Source organism: Canis lupus, chromosome 5, assembly GCF_048164855.1.
Source record: "Canis lupus baileyi chromosome 5, mCanLup2.hap1, whole genome shotgun sequence".
Classification (NCBI taxonomy): domain Eukaryota; kingdom Metazoa; phylum Chordata; class Mammalia; order Carnivora; family Canidae; genus Canis; species Canis lupus.
In genome coordinates, this window is record NC_132842.1 from 83480638 (window position 1) to 83508203 (window position 27566).

General features: G+C 50.8%; 1 protein-coding gene across 3 annotated transcripts in view; it reads right to left on the reverse strand.

The window, feature by feature from the left end:
* Nucleotides 1–27566, reverse strand: part of KAZN (kazrin, periplakin interacting protein) — a 1010923-nt gene that overhangs the window by 416096 nt on the left and 567261 nt on the right. For all 3 annotated transcript variants that reach the window (XM_072828267.1, XM_072828268.1, XM_072828276.1), the window contains exon 3: nt 5637–5853. In XM_072828267.1, the coding sequence (XP_072684368.1) occupies nt 5637–5853 (217 nt within the window). The remainder of the gene's footprint in view (nt 1–5636; nt 5854–27566) is intronic.

Sequence of the window (27566 nt, forward strand, 5' to 3'; positions counted from 1 at the left end):
AGACCTCGGGGGGGCTCTGCCTGCAGAGCTGCCTGTTAACAAGCTCCACCTGAGCTCTCGTGCGAGGGTCTCAATTCATCAGAGGGAGAAGGGGACGGGAGCTTTTCAGGAGCCTGACCCAAAGGTCCAGGAAGGCCAAGTTAACAAAGACACCAAAACAAATTGAGAACCGATGATTTCCCACCACACGGAAGCCACCTGCCCAAACAGTTGTTCTTGCCAAACTCATTAAAACTGCGTTCAGCTTCTTTCATGTTTCTAGCAGCTTAGGACTCCGAGGGGGAAGCAGGAATGCCCACAGAGCACAACCTGGACTCTACCGCTTAGATCTGAGGTTGCCTCAAACAAGCAAGAATGTTCTGGTCTCATCCAACCACATGGGGAGGAAGAAGAGAGCCCTTTGCCTGGCCTTCCTCCAGCTTCTTCTTCCAGTAGGGATGGGGCTGGCGGGGAACCTTGAGGACGGTGACATGGCCCAGCAGGACTCTTACCCGCTCTGAACCATCAGGTACAATCTGCCACGATGGATGGTCACTCTGGGAAGCTGGCTTTTCCTAAGTGATCCTGCCTGAGCCTGCTCCGCCTGCATTTCAGGTGACTAAGATACTGTGATGAGTGCTGTTGGTGGCACCCCGTGTCATCCCATGTGTTACTCACCCTGATACCCAGCCCAAACGGTACAGACTGATTTTCATTTACAGGATCCCTTAAAAACCCATTCCCCGGCCTCAGCGGGCAGAGTAAGTAGTGTCCTTGCCTGATGGATGGCAGGGGGTAAGAAGCTAAGCGCCAAAGCTCACACAAACCAATCCCGGAAATGGTCTGAAAAGAACTGGGGAATTCATGTTGACCGCACTCCTCTTAGCCATATAACTCAGGAATAAATATAAACAAAATAGGCAACGGACATGGCCAGGACCCCAAGCTTGACCTTCCGGGCCCCATATGACTTGCACTGTGCAAGTAGGCAACGCTCCAACCAGCACTCCCCACCTGCCAGGCCCATCTGCTACAAGCTCACTGGCAGCCAGTAAGTCACAAATTATGACCTACGGGATTCCTAAAAAGTGCCAGTGGTCTTGGGGAGTAAGGGGTCAAGGCATGGGAAGGAGGACAAACCTTGTCTTACCCTGGGAGGACATGGGGCAGTGCTCCCACTAATAAAATCAGTTTGGCTTAGACCCTGGTTAATATCAAAGAAGTTCTGAAAAGCACCAGTAAATCATGGAATATCGGAAGCGTGAAATTAATCAGAGCCAGAAACTTGACTTAAGGGGTCCTCGGAAGGCATTTTCCAAAGACAATGGGAAGACAGTAAATAATAGGCAATCAATAACTAATTTCAGCCATGCTGCACTGATCTGTAAGTAATCTCTTTGTGACCACGCATGGGGATTTTTGGGAAGAACTTTGAAGTCCCATCTCTTGACGGCCTAGCAGATGAGGAAGAGACACACGTCTCTCTCGCCCCATTGATACAGCCAGAAAACCAAGACGTACGTGACCCAAGCCCTATACGTTGGGGGCAAGCTAACAGGAGGCCTCAGAGATCCCACCTCATTTTGTTCCATCTCCTCTGCCATTTGAAAAAAATCCTTTTTCAAAAAAAAAAAAAAAAGAAGAAGAAGTCTACTTGGGAAAACAAGAGCGTAGGTAGAATGAATTGGGAAGGGGATGCCAAAAGACAGAACTTATTTTGCAAAGCCACAGTGTCTAGCGTCTCTGCAGACTGCTCACACATTCAATTTAGTCCAGAGGTAATTCATACTTCACCGAAGAATTTCCAGTGTTGTAGTGACGCTATATAAGAACAGTCAGACCTGAAGTAACAGTCTATTTTAGCGTCTAGGGAGAAAAAAATAAATAAAAAAACTTGCATCTACTTATGGAAATGTACCAAGGTGTAGAGAACGACCCTGTTCTCCATCCCCATCCTAACACATGCAGTAGGCTGCTTGCTAGTCCTCAACACCCAAAAAAGACGCTATCAGCACTTCCACTCGCATCGGCATATAAATACAATTACTTCCAAAAAAAAAAAAAAAAGCCCACAAACTAATAGCAGTAGGCACACATCCTACTAGGCACACGTATTTTATGGACTATACAGTTAACACCTATTTGAATCGGGTACAATGGAGCTTAATTGTTTTATTCTATGCATAGCAAAGCAACCAATTGAATCTAATATTAGTCATTCATCAGATAAGACATTTTCGGAGAAACAAACTGCTATATTTTCCCCTCAAAGAACAGCAAGCATTTTAAACACATTTTCCAGAGATGTTACGCCGAGGAAAACAGCTTAGAAATGTTACTTTAAACAAATCCGTTCTCTGGCTACCAACAACAAGACAAATTGGAACAAATGCTTGGCTCTGTTCTTTCCGAGGCTCCTTCTGTCCACCTGTCAAAGGCAGTTTTGACCCCCACCCCCCAACCCAAGAGGCAGCTCCGGAGCTGTGAAATGTGCCGCCCTGCACGGATGCCCTCCACGCTGTATGCCAGCATCCTCATTAGGGATTATCCAACTCACTCGAAGCAGGGAGAGAGGAGATGGGCTGGCTGCCAAGTGTTCTTTCAACACAGATTCCGAAAGAAGATCCTGCAAAGTGTCGAAAGCCCAGATTTTCAGCAGTTCACTTTCTAGACTCCGTTACGTAGCAACCATGCCAGCTCACACAGGGTACCAACCAAGTTAATATTTTGTTTAAATGACACACTGCATTAACTCTCTAGGAAAACCCAAGTTTTCGTCATTGACTCACCTACCGTCAGATACCATCGCTGGAACAAAACTCCCATGGCGAACTGATGAGCTCGTTTAATACATTAAAGAAAATTTTTAACCAAAAAATTGAAGATAGATCTAACGAAGTCTTGGCGGGGAGAGCAAGAGGTGACTCTCCCCTGTAACCATTTGTGCTAATATTATTAAAAGTGCATTAGCATTCATTTAATATGTGCATAATGCCCTTTAGTAAAATATGACTTCTCCAGATGCATTTTGAAAGATACTCATTTCATTCAAAACTTTGATTTTGCAAAAAGACAACTCAATAGCAACCCAATGCTCCCAGGGTTTGGGCCCATGAAATCTCACCAGCACAGACAAAATTAAAACAGGAGATGAATTCGGAAGAACAGTCAGGAACCCCCAGGAGCTGAGCTTCCAGGAGGTGTGTCATGAAGAAGCACGAGGAAACCAATCGGGCCGCACTTTAGACTTCGCTTGAGAGAACCCCACGCTTTCCTTTAGGAACACGAAAGCACCAGCCGAAGAAACCCACCGGACCACATCTGCAGGGGGTTTCTGTTCTGGCAAAACGCTCCCATAGGTCAGGAGAGAAAACCAAAACAAGAAAATAAAAACAAAACCGAAAGAACTCACAGAGGCAAAAAGTACTAGTTTGAGGTACCCCTGTATAGACAAGTAAGTGATGCCCTATTGGATTATATGGCAGGGGTGGGGGGGGGGGTGGCAGGGAGCTTGTTGTCTTTTCAAGCATCACCTTGGTTTAAATTCACATCAATTTCGAGGGATATGTGGCCAACGATTGAGTTAACCTTTAACATTTTTTAAAATCTTTTTTTAACCTTTAACATTTTATTCTCTGATTATGAAATCACTAAATTCCCCCTTGGTGGAGGTCGAAAAATATCAAGGATACACAGAGGGGAGAAAATCAAGACCATCCTTCATCCAACGGCCCACAGGCGGCTACTGACGTGGGCAGTACCTCTGTGAGCACGAGGGAGATGCTGGTTTCGTGTGTTTTTAAGGATATGGGGAGATCCAAAAGTCATTCGGACAGCCTTGTGCATTTTTGTAGGAAAAGAGAAGAAGGAAACCGCCCACCCTTGCTCCACGACAACAACCATTTAACCATCAGCTAAGTATCTCCATTTCCAAGTTGGGCACGTGGATCGCGGCCGTCCTGACCTCCTCAGCGTGCTCGCCCTGCAACTGGACCCAGGGCTCGAGGGAAAGCCACTTCACTTTTTCCTGGCTGAGGAAGGGGCCGGACGGTGGGAAAAAACCAGCACTGTTCAGCCCTCCTCACCACGGCTTTTTGATTCTTAGCAGAATGCCAGATCGGAGCTATTTCTCTAATGTTGGAAGAGTCTCTGCCGATGAAGAGTAAAGCATTGCCGTGCAGTCTGGCTTCCTTTTTTTTTTTTTTTTTTCCCCTCCAGATGCCAGCGGAGAGCATCTTCCACACACAATGACAGAGCAAGGGATAAATGATAGAATAAGCCGATACCTACCTTGAAAACTGCAGCAAATAACCGCTTCCCAACACCTTCCCACCATTACATCATGGCTACTTCAGTACCCAATTCCCGCCCGGATTCCTGAGACTTCTGACCGACTCCCAAAGTCCCAAGTTCACGGGACTTGAAACGCCACGTAAGACTGATGTACAGCCTTAGGATCCCGCACCAGAAAAAAAGCACACCTTCCCCGGGAAGGGAAGGAGCAACCAGAAACCGAGGGCGAGCAGGCATCAACACCAACACGGACACTCTGTCCACACTTAGGGGAAAGCTCTTGAAATAGCAACCAAACCAGAAAATTCCTCCGAACCACTGAGCTATTGGTACCTCATACTTCACCGAGTGACATATTTATACAAGTGGCCCTGCTGGGCTGGATCGTGTTTCTCTGTCGAACTCTGGATTTCAGCGGTTTTGGTTTTATAATAGGAAATGATATTAATGATCAGTGATACTATTTCTTAAAGAGCAATTAGGCAAAAAAAAAAAAAAAAAGAAAAAAGGAAAAGGCTGAAAGGCCAGTCTGCCCTTTTACTTTCCAATCCACAGAAACCAAACAGGACATTTTGGGATGCTTCCTCCACCTTTAACCCTCCCGGGGGGTTTCAGGGTTTCATCACTGTCAATGTCAACACTGTCCAGCTGTCTCCCCCCACCATCCTGCCCCATCCCCATCCTCTAAAGTGCAAACAGTCCCTTCCAGCAGCGGCTCCCCTGCACCCCAGCACCTCAGCCTTCCTTTCTCCAGGAGCCCATCACTCAGCCTTTGAGGTCTAAGATTTCCCTCTGCAAAGTGCTCTCCTGTTTATATTTGCTGGAAATCGAAACTCCCTGCTGAGCAGAGCATCTACTGTTGCATCGCTGGGTTCCGCTGTCTGCACGATCTCAGATGTGTGTGTGTGTGTGTGTGTGTGTGTGTGTGTGTGTGTGTGTGTGGAGGGGGAATAAAGTCCAGATGCAATCGAGCCCAGGGATTCGGCCTCCGTGGAGAAAAGTGCGAGCCGGTCCAGCCCTGTACCCCAACCGAGCTCGCGGTCGCTCCGGGGCGCGGGGGTGCGCGGGCGCTGCGGGCGCTGCGGGCGCTGCGGGCGCTGTGGGCGCTGTGGGCGCTGTGGCTCCCCACCCTCTCCACCTTCCCACGGCCGCGGGTGGGCGCAGAGGCCCCCGGGCATGCAAAGTTTGCCCACGGAGCCGGGGGGCCGTGTGCCTCCCACAGGGCACTTGCAGGCGCGGGAGGGGCGCCGCCCCGGGCCCCGTGCGACCGCGTGGACCCGGAATGACAGCAGCCTGCAAGCGCTGCACCGCGCGGCGAGCTGGCCCGGGCGCCCCGCGCGCCCCGCGCCCTCCCCCGCCCCTACCTTGCGCGCCGAGCTGCTGGCTCTCCATGTCCGCCGCCGCCGCCGCCGCTCCCGGGCCCGGGCCGCCGCCGCCGCCGCCGCTCAGCTCCGCCAGCCTCCGGTTGGTGGCCGTGAGCTCGGCCCGCAGGTTGGTCACCTCCTGGCTGGCCGACTGGACCGCCCCATCGATGCGGAGCGCGAGCTGCTTATTGTCTTCCATCATGCTCAGGATGCTGGCCTGGGGGCGAGAGAGGTGACAAAGAGCTGCATGATGCGCGCGCGCTGGGGGGGCGCGGCCGGGCGCCCCCGGCTCTACCTGTTGGGCCCCCCGCGGCCCGGCTCCCCCGCGCCCCGACCCCCAGGCTCCGGCAGCGCCGGCTGCTGGGGCGCAGGAATGACAGCGGCGCCTCCAGCCGGAGCCGCGGCGGTAGCGAGGCGGCGGGGGAGGAGGAGGAGCCCGAGGAGGAGGAGGGGGAGGAGGGGGAGGAGGGGGAGGAGGAGGAGCGGAGCTCCCGAGACCCCGGCGGGCGCCCAGCGCGGCCGGGAAGGACACCGCGCCGCCCGCGCTCCACTCCGGGCCGGAGCCTACCATCGCCGCGCGCTCCGGAGGGGGCCCGGGCCGGCAGCGGGGCGCACCCTCGGCCCCCCGCGCCCCCCGCCCTGGGGACACCCTCCCCGGGGCGCGGGGGAGGCGGGCGGCGGCCCCCGGGGGCGCGAGGGGGCGCCGCCCGCGAGGGGCAGGGGGCGCGCGCGCTGCGAGGCCGGCCCTGGGTCCCCTCCCGGCAGCGGTGGGGCGGCCCCCGCCCGGGCCAGCAGGCGCCCCAGCACCCTGGGCAGCAGGGCCGGGCAGGGCCGGGCAGGGGGTGGGTGCTCTGGGGACAGGGGTGCACGGGAGGGGGGCGGGGACGCAGCTCCGGGAGGGGACGGGGGCGGGGGGGGGGGGCAGCCGGGCTTCACCTCCTGGAGATGCGCGGGGACCGCGCAAGGGGAGCGAGCCGGTGCCCCAGTGCCCTCCCCCCGCCCCCACCTGCGCTGGCGGCCCTCCCCGGAAGGAGCTCCCCGCCCTGCCCCGGGGTGCCCCACAGACTCGAACCCCTTGGGTCTGTGCACCCTATACCCAGACAGCTGGCCTCAGCTAGGTCCTAAGCTTCCTAGCTTTGGCTACATACTGGGGAGGGGGGGGCGACAGGGCTGAGAAGGAGACTGGAAGCCCCCCCAAAAAAAGGGGCTTACCCCCTTTCTCCTGGGAGCGCTGACGCCCTGCTGCCTCAGTTTACCCATTCCCTCTTCACAGGAGAACCCTAGGTTACCTTAAAGTTGGTAAACCCATCTGGCTCCTCTTTGTCCCAGAGCACAAGGCTTTGCATTTTTTCACTGGGGCCCTGGATTCCAGCCACCAGACCTTGTTACCATAGCAAGCTTCATTCCATGCAAATAGGACAATTTAAAACAGCCAGTGTAACCCCGAGGACAATAGTGCACCACCATTGGAGCTCAGTCAGTCAACCTCAGAGAGTCGCCCGCGGGGAGCCTGCTGCAGGAGCGATGGGATGGCGGGCGCCGGCGCAGGCTCAAGTTGCCCACCCTTGGGAGGTACCGGTGGCATCCACCAGGTAGGAAGCCTACTGTGCGCAGAGGGCTCAGGCTGCATGGTCATCTCTTTGGAGTAAGGATTCGGGATTCTACTTTGGAGATGAAGAAACTGAAGCTCCAGGTGGGGTGGGGTGGGGGGTTGGTTTAAGCGATTGACCCCAGGGGCCCGCAGAAATCAGGTGGAACCGAGACCAGAAGTAAGCGGTCATCTGATTTCCAATTAGTCCCACTGTGCCTTGGATGCTAGATTTTTATTTGGAACCATAAAAACCCACTCTTGCTCCAACCCCCTGGGGCCACTAACAAGCTTTTGCAAGAGGGCAAGGCGGTGTTGGTGGAACATGTGGCAGCCGGCAGCATTTTTCACTGTCTCCTCTACCGAGCTAACTGCTCAGCTGGGGATTGAACCCCTGACCTGAGTCTCATTAGCAGTAATTCTGACCCCACCGGACCAACCAAGAAACGTAGGCGTCATGGTATATCTGTAAATCAGGATTCGGTTCTTTGAAGTCCTTTGGTTATATTATGGAGGAACCTCAAACGAGGGGTGGTCATGGTTCAGCCACTATGGGATACTATGGGTTTGGTGGTTCCTCAAAAAGTCAAACACGGAATCGCATTATGACTGAGCAATCACACTCCTGGGTAGACAGCCAAAGAGGTGAAAACAGTTATCCGGACTGAAGGTCCTACACAAATGTTCGGAGAAGCACTACCCACCACAGCCAGAAGGTGGAAACAGCCCAAACGTCCTACCACAGATGATTGGATAAACAAGTTGCGGTATGTCCATACAGTGGGATACTACTCAGCCATGAAAAGGAATGCAGCACGGACACCTCCCACCATGCAGATGGAGCTCAAAAGATAGTATGTTAGCTGAAAGAAGCCGCACGCAGAAGGTACCAGGATTCCATTTCCATGGACTCCCCAGATTAGGTAAATCCAAATAGACATGCGTGCCGGGGGCTGGGGGAAGAGGAGAACGGGAAATACCTGCTTAATGGGTACTGGGTTTTATTCTGGGGGGTCAGGAAACAGTTTAGAAATAGAGGTGGTGGTCGCACAACATTATGGACGTACTAGATACCATTGAATTGTTTGCCTTAAAATGGTTCACCTCGGGGGCGCCCGGGTGGCTCGGACGGTTAAGTGTGTGACTCTCGATTTCAGCTCAGGTCACCACCTCAGGGTCCTGAGATCGCGTCTCAAGTCTGGCTGTGTGCTGGGCATGGAGCCTGCCTGAGGCTCTCTCGCACGCTTCCTCTGCCCCTCCCCCCTCTTAAAAAAGGTTCATTTTATGTTATAAAGACAATATAGACAGAAGTCAGCACATATGCAAATACCGGTAACTGGGGTGGGGGGCAAGGGGGGTCCTGGGAACAAACTTTCTGGGGCGACAATCAGGAGCAGCTCTGCCTGGAGAGCTCACCGAGAGCTTGGGCGTGGGAGAAGGAGGGGGGTCGGCGTTCACGCGTCTTTGCATCCTTGCCACGTAACCCGTAGTAAGCCCTCTGCAAATGATGTGTGTGAGCGCGTTCGTACGGTAAACAAACTGACCAAGTGTTACTCATTTTCCTCTCCAGTGAGATTATTCCCACCCACCAGAATCTTCAAATCAAGTCAAAACAAAACACAACAACAACAAAAAAAAATCTAACAAGGAGGAAAGAAAGCAAACACCCATTCCTTGAGTTCCTTTCTCTCTCTCTCTCTCTCTCTCTGTGCCTCCTCTTCCCCGGTTGTAAAACAGCCATTGAAATGTCAAGAAACTCACTTTAGAAACTCCTGGGGTGCCTCCTAGGATCTTAAAGAATTTTATTTTTGAGAAATTGCTTCTTAACATGAAAAAGGGGGCTTTTAGCAGCTGTGTCTCCTTATGTTCACCCACGTACAAAAGGACCAGATCTCAGACAGAAAGTCTGGGATCAATTACCCTCTAGAGTCTACTTGATTTAAACCAAAAAGATGACTAGTCTCCCTCTCTCCCCCACCCCAGCTTCCACTGCCGCTCCTCCCCAGGTGATCTCAGGTAACAAAACGGCCCCAGAACCCGCGTCTCTGCCCGCCCGCCCGCCTCCCCGCAGGCTCATGTGCGTTTACGACTCATTTCTTGGGAGACACATATGAACTTGGGGGAGAGGCTCCAGAGCTGTCTCTCAACCACAGCCCACCCCCTCTCTCGGGGGCTCACAACTGTGAGCACGTGATGGTGCTCGTTCCTAGAGTAGCCCCGGCCTCCCGGCCCAGTGAGCTGGTGTTGAGAACCATGCTGGAAAATGGGCTTGCTCCATAGGGATCTCCCCCCATTTCCCCGCTGCCATCTTTCCCCATCAACCAGACCCCATCCGAGGCTCGCTCAGGCCTTGCCCGCTGGCCCCCGTGCACTCACCAGCCTCTACCAGTATCTGCCGAGCGCCTCACCTTCTTGAGCATCATTCTGAGCAACTGTGCCATGTGCATTTGGTGCCCTTCAAAGCTTACCTGGGCATTTTGGAAAGTCTGCAAGACCATCCTCACTCAGAGAAAGAAATCTCCTAATCAGAACCAAGGCAGAGAGCCTAGCCCATCGCTGACAGCCGTGTCATGTGTACCTCCCTTCTCCCATAAATAGAATGGCCTTATAATTTAATGTCCAAACTGGGACACTTCTGAGAGCCAACGAGGGTGTTAGGGATAATGAAGCTGGGACAAGCGGCATATATCGGAACTGTCCCCGGGAAGCCAGTACGTGTGGTTGTGCCACCCAGCAACCAAATGAGGCTACCGGGTCCTGGAAGGCAATGTTGGGTTCATTCATTCCAGCATTCTCCTTGTATAATGATGGATGGAGAAACAAGGACCCAGAGACAGGAAGGGGCCCCGAAGCCCTGTTGGTGAAGGAGTTGAGAGGGATGAAGAACAGAGTCTTTAGCACATGACCCAGCATCCTACTAATGTGTACCCAGCACCATGGACTGTCGGGTTCATACTGAACTACTTACTGGTTCCAGGTTTCTAGATTAGAAGGCGTGAGCTCACGACCTTGTGCAATCTGGCCTCTGACCTCACCGTGTACCCCTCTCCCCTTGCTCACTGCCCTCCGGTCCGCTTAATTCTTTTGTTAAGATGTAGACCTCTAGCCTCAATGTCTGACCAACCACAGTCTCTGAGGAGGTTCCAGGGATCCTCATTTGCAGCAACTGCTTCCCGGGAGCATCTAGTGGACCATGACGAAGCTGGAGACTCACTGCCCTGGGCACCCAGGGCAGGTGCTCAGAAAGCACCACGCATACGCGTGAAACACATAAATGCAAGGAAGCCTCGGGAGCCCCCCTCCCTCCCTGCAGATGGGTGCTCTGTTTATTACAATGGTCACGTGCAAATCCCGGCCAATCTGGGAGTCGTATCTTTGGTTCATTCACACGGTTGACTTTGGCTGAGTGGGGTTTAACAGGTGCTCGGGAAAGGGCAAAGCATCTGCCAGACGGGGGCAACCGGAAGTCGGGCCCCTGGAAAAGAGGACGAGGAAGGGGCCAGACCTGTACACAGAGAGTGTGCCCGCCGTGAACCCCAACAGCTAAGCTACAACCCCTTCCCAGCAATGCCCCCGGGCTGCCATGGGTCACCCTCATATCCACAGTTATGAAACGAAGGGATGGAGAGAAAAAAGACACCAGGAGGGGACAATGGGACAGAGGACCGTGGGGCTTAGGGAAACAGCCTGGAGCTGCAAGAGGAGGATGTCTACACAAGAGGAGAATGTCTACACGTGTTTGCACGGCACACACACACAATCAGTGTGAACACAGAGCACATTTATTAGTGTGAAGAGTGACATTCTCCCCTTGACTCCCTAGCAATCGCTCATCTAAGGGTCGGGAAGTTGGTCAGGTGCCTCCCTCTGTGTGCATTTAAACAACTCGGCCATCGTTGCATGTTCTCCGCTTGCAAACGCTCTTTCCGCATTTACCTGTAACTCAGACGCCCGTACGCGTGGGATAGATAAGGACCAAGGACACATGCTCCCCACGGACTCCTACACACACGCAGGTACTCAAAGCCTCTACTTCTTCAGAGAAGTGCAGTTTTTTTCCTTTCTTGAATGTCCCTTGTATTTTTGATGTTTCTTACCTGGTGTGGTGCAGGGCTCACAAAAGGATGTGCCTGACGCTCTGGGCTCTTGGCTCTCGGCTTTGTCACCTGTGTGATGGTGACAAGTAACAACAGCCAAGTAAAATGCAAAACCTTGAGACAAATACGTCCACCTGTAGAAAACCATCCCTGCACACCCAAGGACTGGTTCAACCCCTGGGTATCTTGCCAGACCTCCCTCCTCCTCAGGTCTTGGTCCTCTCCTGTTTTCCAGCGCCACAGAGCAGTCTCTGGGGGGTTCCTTCAATAGGCTAAAGAGCACACGGTCAAGTCTTCCAGCCACTGTGCCTTTGGCTCCATTTCTTCATCTCAGGGGAGCCCCCTCCCCAGAGCCCGCTGGCAGGATGATGCCAAATGACGTCACCAGTGAACTCTCTCTTCTCCGAGGGCAAGAGTAGAGCCACTGCACAGGCTCTGGAGTTAGGGAGACAAGGGTTCGAGTCCCAACCCCGCCACTTACTCACTCCATGACACTAGCAGAGTTTCTTAACTTCCCTGAGCCTCAACTTCCCCATTAGTGAAACGGGATGACGTGACTACATACTTCACAGACCTGTTGAGGAATTAAATGACCCAGTGCACTCAAGGCATCCCGCAGGGTACCTGGTGCCCCCAAGAGCCTGATGGGTGTTACCAGTGGTGCAGACACCCGAGGAGGTGCCGGAGGGGCGGATGGGTGCAGCCAGGGCTGTACGGGCAGCTCCCGTCCTTCGGGCCCCAGTGTGGGCGTGCCTTTCCACCAGCCACGGTGAACCTTCCCATCACTGAGGTAGGTGTTAGGAGCCCCTTTCCACAGATCAGTAGAAACTCCAAGCTAAGGTTTGCTCGACTCACCCAGCGAGGAGATGCAGAACCAGATTCAGGCCCAGGTGTGTCTGAGGCCAACGCCTCTGCCTTCTCTCCCTTCCCCTTCCCCTCGGATGCAGGAGCACAGTCTCCTCCCTGTGGGTCCTGATGCACCAAGGGACCCTCCTGGTTCCTTCCGGCCCCAGGCCCTTCTTTCTCCACCAAAGGCACCGAAGTGATGGAGAAATAGAAGGAGCCACTCCTTGGTGGCCAGTGCATTAGTTCTCCCAGGCCCTGGGGACCCATTTGGTAAATTAGTTCTTTTGGTTCATGAAATGGCACCCCAGTGGCTTGAAATGCTTTGCAGACCTACCCTAAGTGGGTAATTCATTCTTTTCTCACTGATAGTATCATTTGTGTGATCTCCATCCTAGACAAGTTGCTTTTTATGCTTTCTAGGGGTGGATGAGAAGATAGGTTTTTGGGGTTTTTTTTGTTTTGTTTCGGGGTGTGTATGTGTGTGTGTTTTAACAGAAGTGCGTTAGACTCAGTAAGGAGCACTGTAGGATTTTCCAAGAATGGGATTTTCAGGACCCCTTATCCTTTTTCTCCCCATATTTTGCTCCGCTAAGCGATATCTCCAGGAGAGGTTTTTCACTCATTTCTTCTCTCGCTGCCACCCCTTGTTCAGACTCCTGAGAGCTTCTGCTTCCCTCTCTGCTCATTTCTTTCTGCTCCTAGGATGCCTGATGCACCGAGGCCCCCCACCCTCTTAAGACCAGTGCAATAAAGACCAGTGTGGCCCTTGCTCAAGGCCACAGGCAGACACCATATTAGGCACCAACCAGCCTGGAGAATTAAGACCCCGGTGCCCCTAACGACTCATTACAAAGGCATCTCAGATATGGTGACCTGTCCTTTCTCAGGAATTGGAGACAGCAGGAGTAAGGAAGGGCCTTGGAATCTCGCCCCTGGAGTCGGCACTAAAGTGCCCCGGGAAACCATATTTATTGGCCAAATAGTATACACCGTTCAGCCCATGTGCCATGAGGACTGTATCTGCAACCATCTGCCCCGATATTCAGGATTAGCTGTCCAACTGTATACATAATTAGAAGAGAGCTATTTTACCCAACATTCGGCTCATTGGGATAATGTGTCTCCAGCCAGGAAATTGTGAAGTTGCCATATTTATCTTAATTGACTGCCCCCTTTATCTGTTTACCTGCCTTATTTTATGCGGGGGAGAAGTAAAACAATTTTATAATCCAATATTTGAAACCACGAGACCGCGTTATTAGGCATGTGTGCAGTTCAAGAGGGAGCTGTGTTTGCTCAGAGCCATGTCGGTGATGGTGCTGCGGGTCAGTAACCTCCGGCGTCTGGGTAGTGGAATGACACCCTGACCCCTCGGCCCAGGCGTGGCTAGCTGTGGCCGTGCGCCCCTCTGGAAAAGCAAAGAGCTAGGAGGTTTGGTGTTAAAAGCAGTTGGCAGAGACCTAGAAACCAGGGCTGGAGGGGGGAGCTCACTCTGTCCCCTGGTGGGGGGTTCTCTGGGATCCTGCAGCCACGTCTCCAGCCCCGACCCTCCTCCCAGCACGTTGGTTCCACAGCTAGCCCCTCAGACCGCTGGGGCTGTCCGTGAAGGGAAGCAAGTGTCCGGGCTCTGAAACAGCCATCCTGCATCCGAGAGATGAAATAGTTTGGAGAAAAAGAAACAGAGCTGGGTGCTCCCCCACCCACAGGAGCCAGTGAGGAGTCCCGAGGACTGGGGGGCCTTGCAGGTCTTAATCCTGGCAGCCTCAGGGCTTTGGGGTGTAGCGTCGAGCCTGAGTCTTCTAGGCAGCTTCGGGAAGAAATAAAGCCGGATCGAGGTTCTCGCCCTGTCGTTCATTAGGAGGCATCAAACCCAAGTGTGAACTTCGATGCCTCCCAAAGGCTGGACCAGGTCCAGGGCGCTGGCTGGGCCCACAGAGCACTTCTGTGCCGCGTAGGAGAGGTGCAGCCTCTTGCCCCAGGCAAATGCAGCCCTGCCTGTGGGCACAGACTCAGAAACAGCGCCCGGGCCCTCCTGTGGGTGAGCTCCCTTCGCACACGAGGCAGGAAGTGATCACACGTGCCCCTTACCACCGGGATTTCCCCCTAACCCGGAGGGTTTCTACGGTTCTAGCTTTTAAAAGATCCTTTCTATCTTATTACTGTGGGAATTGAAAGTAACATACCTTCACGCATCTCTGTGCCCTCTTAGGTGAAGACCACCGAATGACGTGGTCATTTCCGATTGAATTCCAGTCATGGGACAAACTCTTTTTTCCGAGTTTTCCAGACTTTCTAAGAAGATGCCAAATGAGCTGACAGGTTCAGAATCCAGTTTTGCCTGAAAGTGCGCGGGGAGGGGGTACGGTGATAATAAGACAAGAAAAATGATGCTAATGGGTTCACGCAACACACCACCAAGTACTTCGTGTACGTCCCTGAAAACAGCCATCTGAGGAAGCTGCTGCTATGCTCACCTCACAGATAAGAGACCTGCAGTGCGGGGAGCTGAGCCACCCAAGGTCATACAAGCCACAAGAGGCAGGGCCGGGCCCTGGATCCATGGGACGCCAGCGGCCTCTACCTCACTGGTATCTTGCGTCACTTCCTTACCCCTCCAAACGCGCCTGCTGTTTGGACTGCTGACGCGAAAAGTGGTGGCCAGATGGGACCCAGGCCACACCTGCCATGGGGAACTCGGCTCCGGAATTCTTCGCTTTGCCACTGGAAGGACGCCTGAACACCCCTGCTGGGGCCCATGACCCTCGTGGCCCCAACGGGCCTGATTTCCCAGGTGCTCACCTCCGTACTCTGCGTGGGCAGCAAGTGCGAACAGAACGCCCCGTCTATGAACTTTAGAATTTCAGATCTGGAAGGAACCTCAGCGTTCAGAGGTTGAACGTGCTTTTTGTACAGGTGAGGAGACCCCGGGAGGCAAGTTGACAGGCCCAGACAGCCCAGACATGCCGGGGTGGGTGGCCGGGGGGGACCTACCATCGCTATTATCCGTTTATATTTTTATAAGTGAGCACGTGGCCTTGGACGATGTTTGGTAAACATTTGCCGAACTGAATTAGAGACCCAGGCAGAGGGAGAAGCAGGCTCCATGCAGGGAGAGCTACATGGGACTCGATCCCGGGTCTCCAGGATCACGCCCCGGGCTGAAGGCGGCGCTGAACCGCTGGGCCACCAGGGCTGCCCGTGCTGAACTGAATTAAATTATGGCATTTGATTTATCCAACTGAGGTGTGCATCAAAAAACTAAACAAAACAACACACACACAAAAAAACCCCCAACCACCACCAAAAAAGCCGACCGGCTCTATTTCTGATCATTCTGTTGTGAAAAGCCTCCAAACTCAATATAAGGTGAAAACCTCTGCTATGAAGCCACCCTTTGATCTTACACTTTGCTTTCTTGAAAAGGATAGCAGAGTTGCCAACCGATTCTTCCCGAAATTAATAATCAAACCTTAGAGATCTTCTTTGGTTATTCCAACAACTAAAAACTAAAAGAAAGAAAACATTCCCCACGGTGGGTGCCCCCCCCTCTTCCGACACCCCCGCTGGGGAACAGCTGTGTCTGTTTAAAATTGATTTTGATCTCTCAGAAAGGATCTGGTTTCTCTGCGCACGGAGCTGCTGCCTCGAGACGGCCCGTGTGGTTCTGAGTGTTGGGGTTCTGCTGACTGTGTTGAAATTGGAACAGACCCCGCCCTTGGGGGCCTGGGGGACAGGACACCTTCCACCCTTGCAATGGCCGGGATGTCCCACTGCCTCCGGAATCACTTCACCCCCTCTCCTTATTCCTCCTGCCTGCGGCAGACAGGATGGTGGCTGCTAATCCCTCACTCCCCTCCCAGGTCAGTAGTGCCCCCCTGTGCCCCCTGCCTGCCCCTCCTGCCACTGCTCACTAAGGTGGTAGAGCTGCTTCCTTTGCCCCACCGGGCCATGTGACCCGCTTTGGCCACCAGAGTGTTAGTTGACTTGCAGCAAGCAGGGACCTCTAATGCTTCCACACAGTTCTGCGTGGCCTCTTATGCTCTTGTGATCCTCCACGAGAAGTGCATGGCCCTGGCGACTGCATCATTATTCTCAGCCCCCGAAGGAAGACCCAGAAGGCAGCCAACCTGAGCCCGACCTTCGTTCAGCCTGGAGAAAAAGCCAGCCACACCCTCGGAAATGTGCAGACCCATAAAGAGGAAAAATGAATGTTGTCGTAAGTCCCAGAAATTCTGAGGCTGTTTGTTACACACCCAAAATGGACCGATGCATTATTGAAACCAGCACCTGCCGTAAGGCTGTCATCCCACCTGCAGGCGGCAGGGCGTCAATGTGCACTCGCTTGTGGAATCTAAGAAGCCAAACAGATGAGCATAGGGGAAGGGAAGGAAAAATAAAGTAAGATAAAATCAGAGACTCTTAATCATAGGAAACAAACAAAATCATAGGGGTGTCACTAGAGGGGAGAGAGGAGGGAGGACAGGGTAGCGGGTGATGGGCATGAAGGAGGGCACGTGATGTAACGAGCGCTGGGTGTTTTATGCAACTGGCCTCTACCTCTGAAACTAATAATACGCTATATGTCAACTAAATTGAATTCAAATAAAAAGATTTTTTAAAAAGATACTAATGGGGTATTTATTGGCTCACGAAGTTGGGAGTCTAGAGGTAGGTTGGGGCTCAGGGACCCCAGGAGCTCAAGCCAGGAGATCTCTGCTGCTTGCTCCTTCCTGGCCTCCTTTCCCATTCTCTTCTCCACCTCTCCCTGTAGAGGAGGCCGGGGAACGTGGCCTTCGGCAGCTCAGGGCTTACGGGTGCTACTTGAGCTACGTCCGAGGACAAGGCCCCTCTCCTGTCGTTCCCAGGCAAGAGCTGGCCTTCCCCCGGGCCGCGGTACGGTGCTCTCCTGACTGAGTAGGGGTGTGTGCCCAACCCGGAAGCCCCATGGGACCAGGCTGGTGACCTCGCCATGATGCAAGGATCGGGAAGGAGCACATGCCCGCAGCAGGGGGAGAGCTTTGCCAGCAGGAGACAGGACATGACCAACCAGGGCAACGGATGGCCATGCCCATGCCAACGCTGCCCCGACACGAGCTGATGAGCCAGGGCCTATGGGCTGGGCAGCAACTTGAACGTGCGGGCCCTGGCCACTCACTGAAACTTTTCTTCATTCACACAAGGCTGGAGTCCCCATCTCGTCTTCCTAGGTGATTGATTAGCTTAGACTTAACGTCTCCAAGCTGTAGTTCGCTTGATTATAAAGTGGGCGTAACAAGTGCATGACTCATCTTGGTACAGCAACGACGATTAAATGAGGTATTATGCAAAATCCTTAGTCCGTGTAGGGGACACCATAGCATTCTCCCCGGCTTTCCTCCTCAGGGCCCACGCACTCACCTGCCAAAGGCTGGGGGTGTCGGCGACTGACGGCTCACACTTGCACCTGCCACCAGCAGTTGTCCTCTGTGGTGGGAGCCTCTCCCACCCAAGGTTGCATCCCCCACACCCAGGGACCAGCCCTCGGTTACCGACTTGAATAAGAAAAGCCCAGACCTCTGCCTCCAATTGGACAACTCTGAAGGGCCACCCCAGCTCCAGAGGTCCCTGTAGGCATCAGGGGCAAGCCACATTGTCTGAGCTTTTCCCTCTGCCCAAATATGACCTGTTTACTCTGTCCCAGAGTAGCTCCCTGGGGGACGCCCCAGGAAAGTGTGTGCATGCAGAGAACTAATCTAAGGCTTCCGGGGGGCTGACGCACAGGGAGTGCTCTTGCGTGCTAGTTATAACCACTGTTAACATGCACTTGCTTACTCATCCATTTGGCCACCACCCACCTGCCAAGGGCACCTTAGAAAAGACAAGAGGATGAGGACAATGTACTAGCTAAGAGCGCAGACTGGCCTCTGGAGCCAGACTGCCTGGGGTCAAATCCCTGGTCTGCCTCCAACAGGCCTGTGACCTTGGCTTCTCTGTGTCTCAGTTTTCTCATCTGTAAGACAGCGGTGCTAACAGTTCCTATCTCAGGGTCGTTATGAAGATTAAATAAGTTGATGAGCATAAGGGTTTAAGATGCACCGGGCACGGAGCAAGTGTTTCTCAGTGTTTGCTGTGCCTTCTCTGGGTGGTGCATTCAGTGCTGGGGATGCAGGGACGGAGGAGATCCAGTCCCTGCCCTCCTAGTGCTCATAGACTAGTGGCTGAGACAGATACATCAACATATGGGTCCTCGACTTCTCTGGGACTTAGGAGGGCCTCCACTCTTGTCCTCAGTGAGATGGAGCCACTGAATAGTTTGAGCAGAGGCACAATATGAGATGACTTATGCATTAGAATGCTCCCCTGGCTGCTGTGTGGAAAAGACTCTAGCGGGACAGGAGCAGAGGCAGGAAACCATCCAGGCAACTCTTCCTAAGTCCAGAGAGTCATGATGGTGGCCTAAAAGGTGGGAGTACGAGGAGGGAGCGAGGTGAGCATGGAAAGATGGACTGGGTTCTAGAGAGACACTGAAGGTAGAGACACAGGATTTGCTATCAGTGGAATGTGGCACGTGTGCAAAGAGAGAGGAGGCCAGGATGACTTGGCTGCTTCAGGTTTGAACAGCTAGAAGAATGAAAACTCCACTCATGACTGGGGGAGGCTCTGGGAGGAGCAGGCTTGGGGTGAGGTGTATGCTGATTTTGAGATGCATGTTAGACATCCAAATGGGGATATCAAGTGGGCAGTGGGAACATGAGTTTGGAGTTCAAACTGAACTGATCTGACCTGGAAACATGAATTTGGAAATTGTCAGCATTTAGGTGTCATTTACAGGCAGAAGAGACCGAGCTCCCGGCCATGCGATCGCTGCTGGCCCTGCCCAAGGGTTTCGTCGGGGGACTAAGAATAAGGGGGCTGACATGCATAAAGCACCTAGCTTAAATCCTGGTGCATAGTAGATGCTCGTGACATGTTAGTCCACTCTCTCCTCACCACTGACCACACAACTTGTCCAATGCAGAGCTGTGGCTCACTTATCCTTCACCCCCCACGTCTGCTAACGTCAGTCACATAATTCTTCATTGTACATGGCACTGCGTTGAATATATTTTATAGGTAATTCACCAGGGCTGGTGAATACCGAGCTGACTGCAACACAGTACGATTATCCTGGATGTCCCAGAGACGACCAGAAAATTTGCAAATATCCTAACAGTCAATGCCGTAAAAGGTGTTGGATTCCTGTAGCTATGCATCGCAATCGGTACTAATTGTCCCTTACGTGGAAATTAAATGAGCAGATTTTCCCCCCCATGTGACTAAAGGACTGTATGATGTCCTAGAAAATAATAAAGTGAATGAACCCAGTATGAGAGGCAGCAGGCAGCCTCACACTGGGTTCCCTGCTGCTTATTAATAATACCAGCACATTGCATTAATCAGAGGCAGGGCTTGTCACAGGAGCACTATGAATCCGTGCCCGGCTGTCATGTGCAACCCCTGGATTCTGCTCCTCATCCAGCAATACACCAGCCACTCAGTTTGTGTCTTTTAATTTCAAATCTGATGATTAAAGCATACTTAAAAAAAAAAAAAGTTCCCACAGTGGTCAAATAGTATGCTTATCCTAGTCTTTCTGAGTATACTCATGAGATGTGAAAACTATAATTTTTGAGCATTACCATGTGTCAGATATTGTGCTAAGTGCTTTACATTTCTCCCCTCATTTTATTATCTTGGAATTTAATTATTATAACAATTCCACAAGGTAGGTATTAGTAACACTATAATAATCTGAGGGTCCAAGAAATAAATTCTGAAGGTCGTACTGTCAGTGTGTGCAGAGCTGGGGTTTGAACTCAGGCGCAACTGATGGTAAAGCCGGAGCCTAAACCTCTACCCTGTGCTGCCTTCTAAGAAAAGATTGATGTCTTAAGCAGAACATTTAGGAGGTTCTGCTAAACCTCTGACTTACATTTTTATTAGTCGGGCACCAGGGATTGAAAAAAAGAAAGACAAAATGTCTTGGACCCTGCCTTGAATAAGTATATATTATACTGTCCTATAAAGTGGGAATGATAATACTCACCTCCAACGGTCATTATAAAGTTCACATAAATTTAATAGATATGAAACCATCCTCTTTTCTAGATAAAGGGTGTAATAGGAGGCCGATTTAAAAAATAAATTAATAAAGCTCATTAATATCAACATGTTTTACAGTGCTGAACCAAATCCTAATAAATGGCCACATTTACTACTCCATCCTAAATTTTAACTTGCATGTGAATGGACCAATTTTTTCTCCCAAAGAAACATGCAATTTTTTTGTTGCAGTTGACATAAATCTACTTTGCTTCTATGACTTGATTCATTTAAATTCTTTCTTTTTCAATTAAATAATCACCCAGAATCTAAAAAGACGTATTTCCATTAAGAGACTCCCAAATAGATGACCTTTGAGACCACAAGGGTGTATGCAAATTTTCCTGATTGCTTTTTATCTTCTTGTGTATCGCTTTCCCTAAAAATTCTGTCAGTCAGTGTATTTAAATTCTTTTCTCATCTCCTCATTGCACTGCTATTTACAATAATGAGTCACAGCTGAAAGGGACAGAAATATCATGGGCTTCTCTGAACATATGCCAACAAGAAGGGTGCTTCGCGGTGGGAAAAGGCTAATGCATGATAAGGGCAAGGCTCTCCTCTACCTGTGTGAAATGGAATTCGAAATTTCCATTAGTTACTTTATAGGCTTTGTCTGGTTTGTCTTTTTGATACAACCTGATATCTCTACGAATAATAGCAAACATGTATTAAGTGCTCGTTATCCATCTGATCCATAGGAGCTCCTTAAATCTCCCAAGTCAGGGATAGGCACTCTTAATTACCTCCACTTTACAGTTGAGAAAATTGAGGTTTTGCAAGGTGAGATGACCTGCAGTATGTTGCAGAGGCAGGATTTGAGCCCGAAGCTTGGGCTTTGTTTGGACAGCTTGGCTGTGGACTCCAGCTCTGCCAAACGTGGGGCTCAGGGAAAATCGCTTTGCTTTTTAAACTTTCATTTTCTCATCTGTAAAATGGGCATGCTAATCATCTCGGCCTTGTCCCTCCCAAGACGGTTATGAGCCTAAAGGAGTCACTGGGTGTGAGAGTGCTCCGTAAATTGTTAAGAGCCCAGCGATCACCATCGTCATTGGGAAGCAAGTCCAATGGGGGAAATCAGTCAGTCAAGGGAACTGATGGTCATTCCGTAAGTGGGTCACATTGGAGACTAAACCCAGCTTTGTTCAGAGAATCCACGGCCTGGGCTGTGCACGTGCTGACCACGAACGCCGAGGGCCTGGCTCCCCGGTTCTCTAATCTCCCCAGTGATCTGATCTTGCTGCAGACGCGTGATACTACCCTTGGAAATCAGCCCTTACTACCCTCTAAAGCTACTTCTCACCTCCCCTACATGCCAACGAGATTAGTTTTGCCACCCTCTTTGATTAGTGGCACGCTTCCAAGCTGAGGGTGTCTGTGGAGGCAATCTTTATGTTCAGATTTATTAAAGCCACTGTTGGTTTAATGAATTACTGCAATCCAATGAGCCCATAGATAGCTTGTATTTAACTTTTATGTGGCTGCCCCAGAAACCAGCTTGAAAAGCAGAAATCAATGATTGTGACAAAATCTCGATACAATTTATTTTGAATGTTCAGTTTGGGATTTGATGTATGCCATTGTCACATATATTTTATGCTCTCAGATGAATTTTATACTTACTGATTAAAGGGGTTTAGCAATATCAGTAGGACACGATTTGACAAACCTTAAAAGAAATGTTGCGATACTGCCCCCATCCATTACATGCTAGTTTCTAGCCAGATTCGCCTCACATTTTAATCAACAGCACCAGTAGCTGCATCTTCAAACTACCAAAGGGAGGCCCTATTTACCAGTTCTTAAGTTAATTAGTAAAAATGCATTTAATTAATTATACCCACTGTGAATATTTGATTCCCCGGTAATTGGGTAGGGTAGAGGCAGGAACCAGGTGGTATGGGAGGGGTGGACAAATTGACTAGGAATCTTCCCATTGGAGACCTTGGTCTCAGTAAATATTATTTGCTCTTGTATTTTTTTTTTTTTTGTAATGCACCAGCTACTATTTAGAAATAACCTGTTCATAAGCAACACCTGCAGATTAGCATGAAGTTCCTATTTAGAGAGGTTGTCTAGACAGAACCTAAAATAAGAAGTTTAAATCTTCAGCATTCTTATGGCAGCAGGCCATAAGACTTTCATGGAAACCAAGACCAGGTGGCTTTTTCAGTTCTCAGACTAATCAATTTATTATACAGATGCCCACAGAATGGGATTGAAGTTGGCCTGAAAAAGAGCATGACCTAACAGATATATCCTATTCAGAATGTTTCTTTCATTTGTCTACTCATTCATCATCAAATCATCTACACGTCCATTAACATATCCATCCATTCACTCATCCAGCCATCCAACCATCCAGCCAGTCATCTGTCCAGTCATGCACCCATCCATCCATTGATCCATCTACCCACCCATCCACCCACTGTCCACCCATCCATCTACCCACCCATCCATCCACCCCCATCCATCCCTCTATCCATCCATCCATCCATCTATCCATCCACTCCCTACCCATCCATCCCTCTATTTATCCATCCATCCACCCATCCATCCATCATCCCTCTTTCCATCCACCCCATCCATCCATCCCTCTATCCATCCATCCATCTACCCATCCATCCACCCACCCATCCAACCTTTTTTCCATGTACCACCCACCCATCCATCCCTCCATCCCTCTTTCCATCCACCCACCTATCCTTCCATCCTTCTAGTCTAACTAGCATTTATTGAGTGTTTAGTTTGTGTCAGACACTCTGCTAAACTTTTATCATAGATAACATCATTTAGTTTTCCCCACAATCTCTGAAGTCCAATCATTGTACATTCACAGCCTCTTCATTCCACAGATGAAAGAAATAAGGCTCAGAGAGGTTAAGTAACTTATTCAAGTCACACAGCTCACATGAGAAGGGAAGGGGCTCATGTTCATCTCCCAACTCTAAGACGAGGCCCTTTTTTCCCTACCACTTCTAACCAGGCTGCCTCAGGTAAGAATTCTGAATTGTCAAAGTTTAACCAGCTTAATACCTGAAAAGAGAAATCACTCCCCACCCACCAAATGTTCATCGCAGGGGATGAGGTTTCATCCATTTACATGCCAGGCCCCATACTAAGTCCTAAAGATAAGACGGTGGACAAGAAAGACACAGACATTGTCCCTCTATTTCATAAGCTTGTAGGCCACCAGAGACACACAACGGACAACTACTTAGTCGCGTTGTTTGGCAGCTTGAAAAACATTATGCCTAGGGTAGGAGAACAATCAGAACTCTCAGTGATGTAGTCCTAGCTCTCTAAGCCTCTAGCTCCTGAGTGCCTTTCGGTTCTGTCCTCTCCTCTCCTTGACCACTGCTCCTGGCTCAGGTTACCTGCCAACTTGTCCCCAGGATTCCAGCAACAGCCTCCTCACTGGCGTCCAGACCACTTCCTCCAGTCTTGCTCCTCCCCCAACCAACTGAAATTCCGCCCGGCTGCAGGAGTAGCCTTCAGGAACTAGTGTTTTAATCAGCTCTTTCTTTTGCTTAACCCCTTCAATGGACTTCACTATCTTTAGGAATAAACCCCAACTCCTTAATGTGGCCTAAAGGACCCAGTCCCCGCCTACCAGAGCTCTTGAATGTGCCATGCCCTCACATGCCTGAACCTTTGCACCTGCTGTTGACTCAGCTCGAGCCCCCTCACCTGGATACCTCCTACCCTACTCCTCCTCTCTCCCCTCCCCCCACTCCTCCCTCCACCCCCTTCCTCCTTTTCCTCTGTGCACTTAGGACCAGTTCCTTTCTGAAGTCTTGGTTGAATAGAAAAAGCTCCGGCCCTATTCTCCTGGAGCATTCCTGAAGGCTTTCCTTCACAGAACCTCCTCTGTTATCCTGTAACTGCTGGTTTCCTCTACCAGGCTGAAAGCCTATGAAGGCAGGAATAAGTCCTCCCTGACCTTCGCACACTCATTGCCTAAGCCTCCAGCCTGACCCACACTATGTGCTCAATGAACAGTGGTTGAATGAATGAAGGCAAAGCTCTATGGGGACAGAGATAACTTGTCTGGATTTATAAGAAAGAGAACTCTGTATTTCATGACTGTTAATGAAGTTCTGGGAGACATGATGAAATGCAGCTTTCCTGTGCTATAAAGAAGGAAATGAAGGCTAGAGCAGATATCCAGCTAGTTGGTGACTTGCTCCCAGCCTGTCCAGGCTTTTTTATTTATTTTTCTCCAAATAGGAAACTTTCCAGAGTCTCTTCAGAATTTTTGAGATGCACACCTAAAAGTATTAGAAACTTTAGGTCATGAAATCATGGCTGCTTGGAATAACAACATACATTTTTAAAGGAAAATCACCTAGATCAATAGGAATGCTGGACTAAGATAAATGAATCAGAGCTCTGAGCCACCTTTGGCATTGATAACGTATTTGTCTTAATGAAGAGATTTTCTCTTAATTAAGATCTTTCCTGTTTCAAGTACTAGTTACAGATCCCTGAATTTCCCCTTCTTTCCCTACCCTCAAAAGTGGCAATCATAGGGGTAAAAAACACTGGCAAACTCAAATAAAAAAAAAAAAAATCTTTGGTGCACCTGGGTGGCTCATTCGGTTGGGCGTCTGCCTTCAGCTCAGGTCATGGTCCCGGGGTCCTGGGATCGAGCCCCACCTCGGGCTCCCTGCTCAGTGGGGAGCCTGCTTCTCCCTCTGCCTCTGCTGCTCCCCCTGCTTGTGCTCTCTTGCTGTCTCTCTCTAATAAATAAATAAAATCTTTAAAAAATCTTTATATATAGAATGTAAAAATGCTTTTTGCCAGGTTATAATATACTCGAACTTTGCTTGCTTTGAGTCCTGACCCGTATTCATTTAGTTTGGGTTTATTTCTAATGCTTCCATTTTGCAGAAAACAGGTTTATGGGAAAGCCTCAAGTAGATTCCTGAAAATGTGCTGGGCTTTTTACAAAGCTACTTAATTTCTCTTTTGATGCGCATCCCATGCATTTTCCCCCCAAAATTGTTCAGCTAAATTTCCCCTAAATACATATGGGGGCTTAAAGGAAAGAGCAAGGGAGGCTCTATCTGTTTAGGAGAAGTGGGTTTACTGACCCCGGGACAGAGGAACTTAATGAATCAGAAGCATATTTCTTCTCATGCATGAAATAGGACTTCCACCCTCTCCCCCCATCCATCAGAGCTGCTGAGCCCTTGAGTGGTCTGCTACATTTTCTGGTCTGTTACATCACCCCTTCGAAGGGCTTCCACACGTAGAACATTCACTTTTCTGGTCGGCAGGGAGCATTTTCTCCATTTCTTCTGTGTTTTGACTCAACAACACCCAGAAGAGTGCTCGCTATCCCGGAAACACTTAATGCTTACGTAAGTGCTTGGTCCCACTGAGTGTATATGCTCATATAACTACATCCCAAGCCCAAGTAGGGATTCCTAACTCTTGACTCTTGCCACCATTGGCACCTCCAGTTCTCCCTGTTGCTCTTGCAGGAACGGTCAGCTGGACCAAGGAAGTCACAGATAAAGTGCACACATCTATGTCTTAGAGGCTTTTCTAAATACTCCAACCTGGTCTCGGGCAGTGGCTTTGTTACTCTACTTACAGAAAAGCCCCAGGAATAGGCTCACGGTGACAGAGTTGCTGCCACAGGACGCAGGAGGCCAGGTGGACTGAGTCGGAAGCCTTCATGTTCCTGCTTCCCAGACCTGAGCTCAGAGCCCACAGTCATGCAAACCCTTGACGACCTGGGGACAGGGAGGCATTAGGATCTCTCTCCTGGGAGACGGGAAGACAAAGAAAGCTTTAGAAGCCTGGGACCATGTTGGCCCAGGAAGGCTCCAGGAGCACGAGACTACGTGGCTCTTTCTCCCCTTTCCCTGGGTTCCAAACTGGTGTCAGCACTTCCTGAAGCCCTCGAGTCTGACGTCTGGCCCGGTGAGTGCACAGCCTTCATACGACACATCAAGAAATATGAAGCCTCAAATGTTGGGTTGGCCGTCATTAAACTCTCCTGTAATAGGACGTCTGAATGTAAAGTGTTACCTACTGAGTCATTCAAAAGCGTCCCCCCTGCCTGCTGCGTGATAGAAACGACCAGCCGGCCTCCCGAGGGCTGGTCGTGGGGATGATGCAAGAGGGGCCCTGCCCAGAGCGCCAGCGGGCGGCCTTCTCAGCACTGCCTGGGTCCTGTTGGCGCCCGGGCTTCCCCAGAGGCCTACGGGAAAGCAGAACCGCCCCTCTAGGCCCTTTTGCACAGAAGTGGGGGTTAAGGGGAGGCTCTTGACTCCGTTCCAGATGGACCAGCTCCATTGAATTTACCTCCAGCTTGCTCTCCGGCGCCAGCTGAAAGCAGGGCCCGCCTCCCTGTCTCTGGCCTCCTCACTGCCCAGCTAGCCGGCGGGATCATTTGATTAAGGGCAAAGCTCCGTGGGATCCTGGTGGAGGGGAGGCACTGCTGCTCACCCTGGCCGGGCTTCTCACAGCCCAGAGTGTTCCCAATTCAAGCAGCACAAACAAACACTAAGCCATGCCCGCCTCTATTGGGCAAGATGGGAGGGGGCTCCCCGCGCTCATGCTGCTTCCTCAGCCTCTAACAACCTGCGAGGCTCCCGCAGCGTAGGTGCCTGTGGCGCTGGTCCCACGCGGGCATTCAAACCAGCTTTAGCAAGACAGCCAACCGCACCCCCTGCCCCCAACGAGCCCATTCTCCTGAACTGGGCTAAGCAGCAGCAGAAGTTTAAGCATCCTTGGCAATCTTTACCCAGTGAACCTGGTGAACAGGGGACAGAGATTCAATATGTGAAAAAGGTGAGCGATTATGGACAATAGCAACTAGTGTCTAATTATGGCCCAAAGGCAGCATTACACCGAGCCTGTTAACCCCAGGCCCAATTTTATTCCTCAATCATAGTTTTAAATGGGTGCCTGGGTGGCTCAGTTGGTTAAGCATGTGACCCTCGGTTTCAGCTGAGGTCATGATGTCAGCGTGGTGAGATCCAGCCCTGGTTTGGGACCCACGCTCAGCAGCGAGTCTGCTGGAGATTTCCTCTGTCTCCCTCTCCCCTGGCCCCTTGCCCCTCTTTAAAACAAATAAATAAACCTTTAAGGAATAAATGATAGTTTTTTAAAAGCTCAAAACAAAAACTGTGCTCACAGTTCTTGTTTCGGATTCTACGTATGTTCCACAAGGTTCTATTTGGTCTTGTTTCTTAAATGCAAGCAAAAAGAAATCCAAGAAGAGTGAAGGATTTTTGTCATGCACAGGCTGTGGGCAGCACT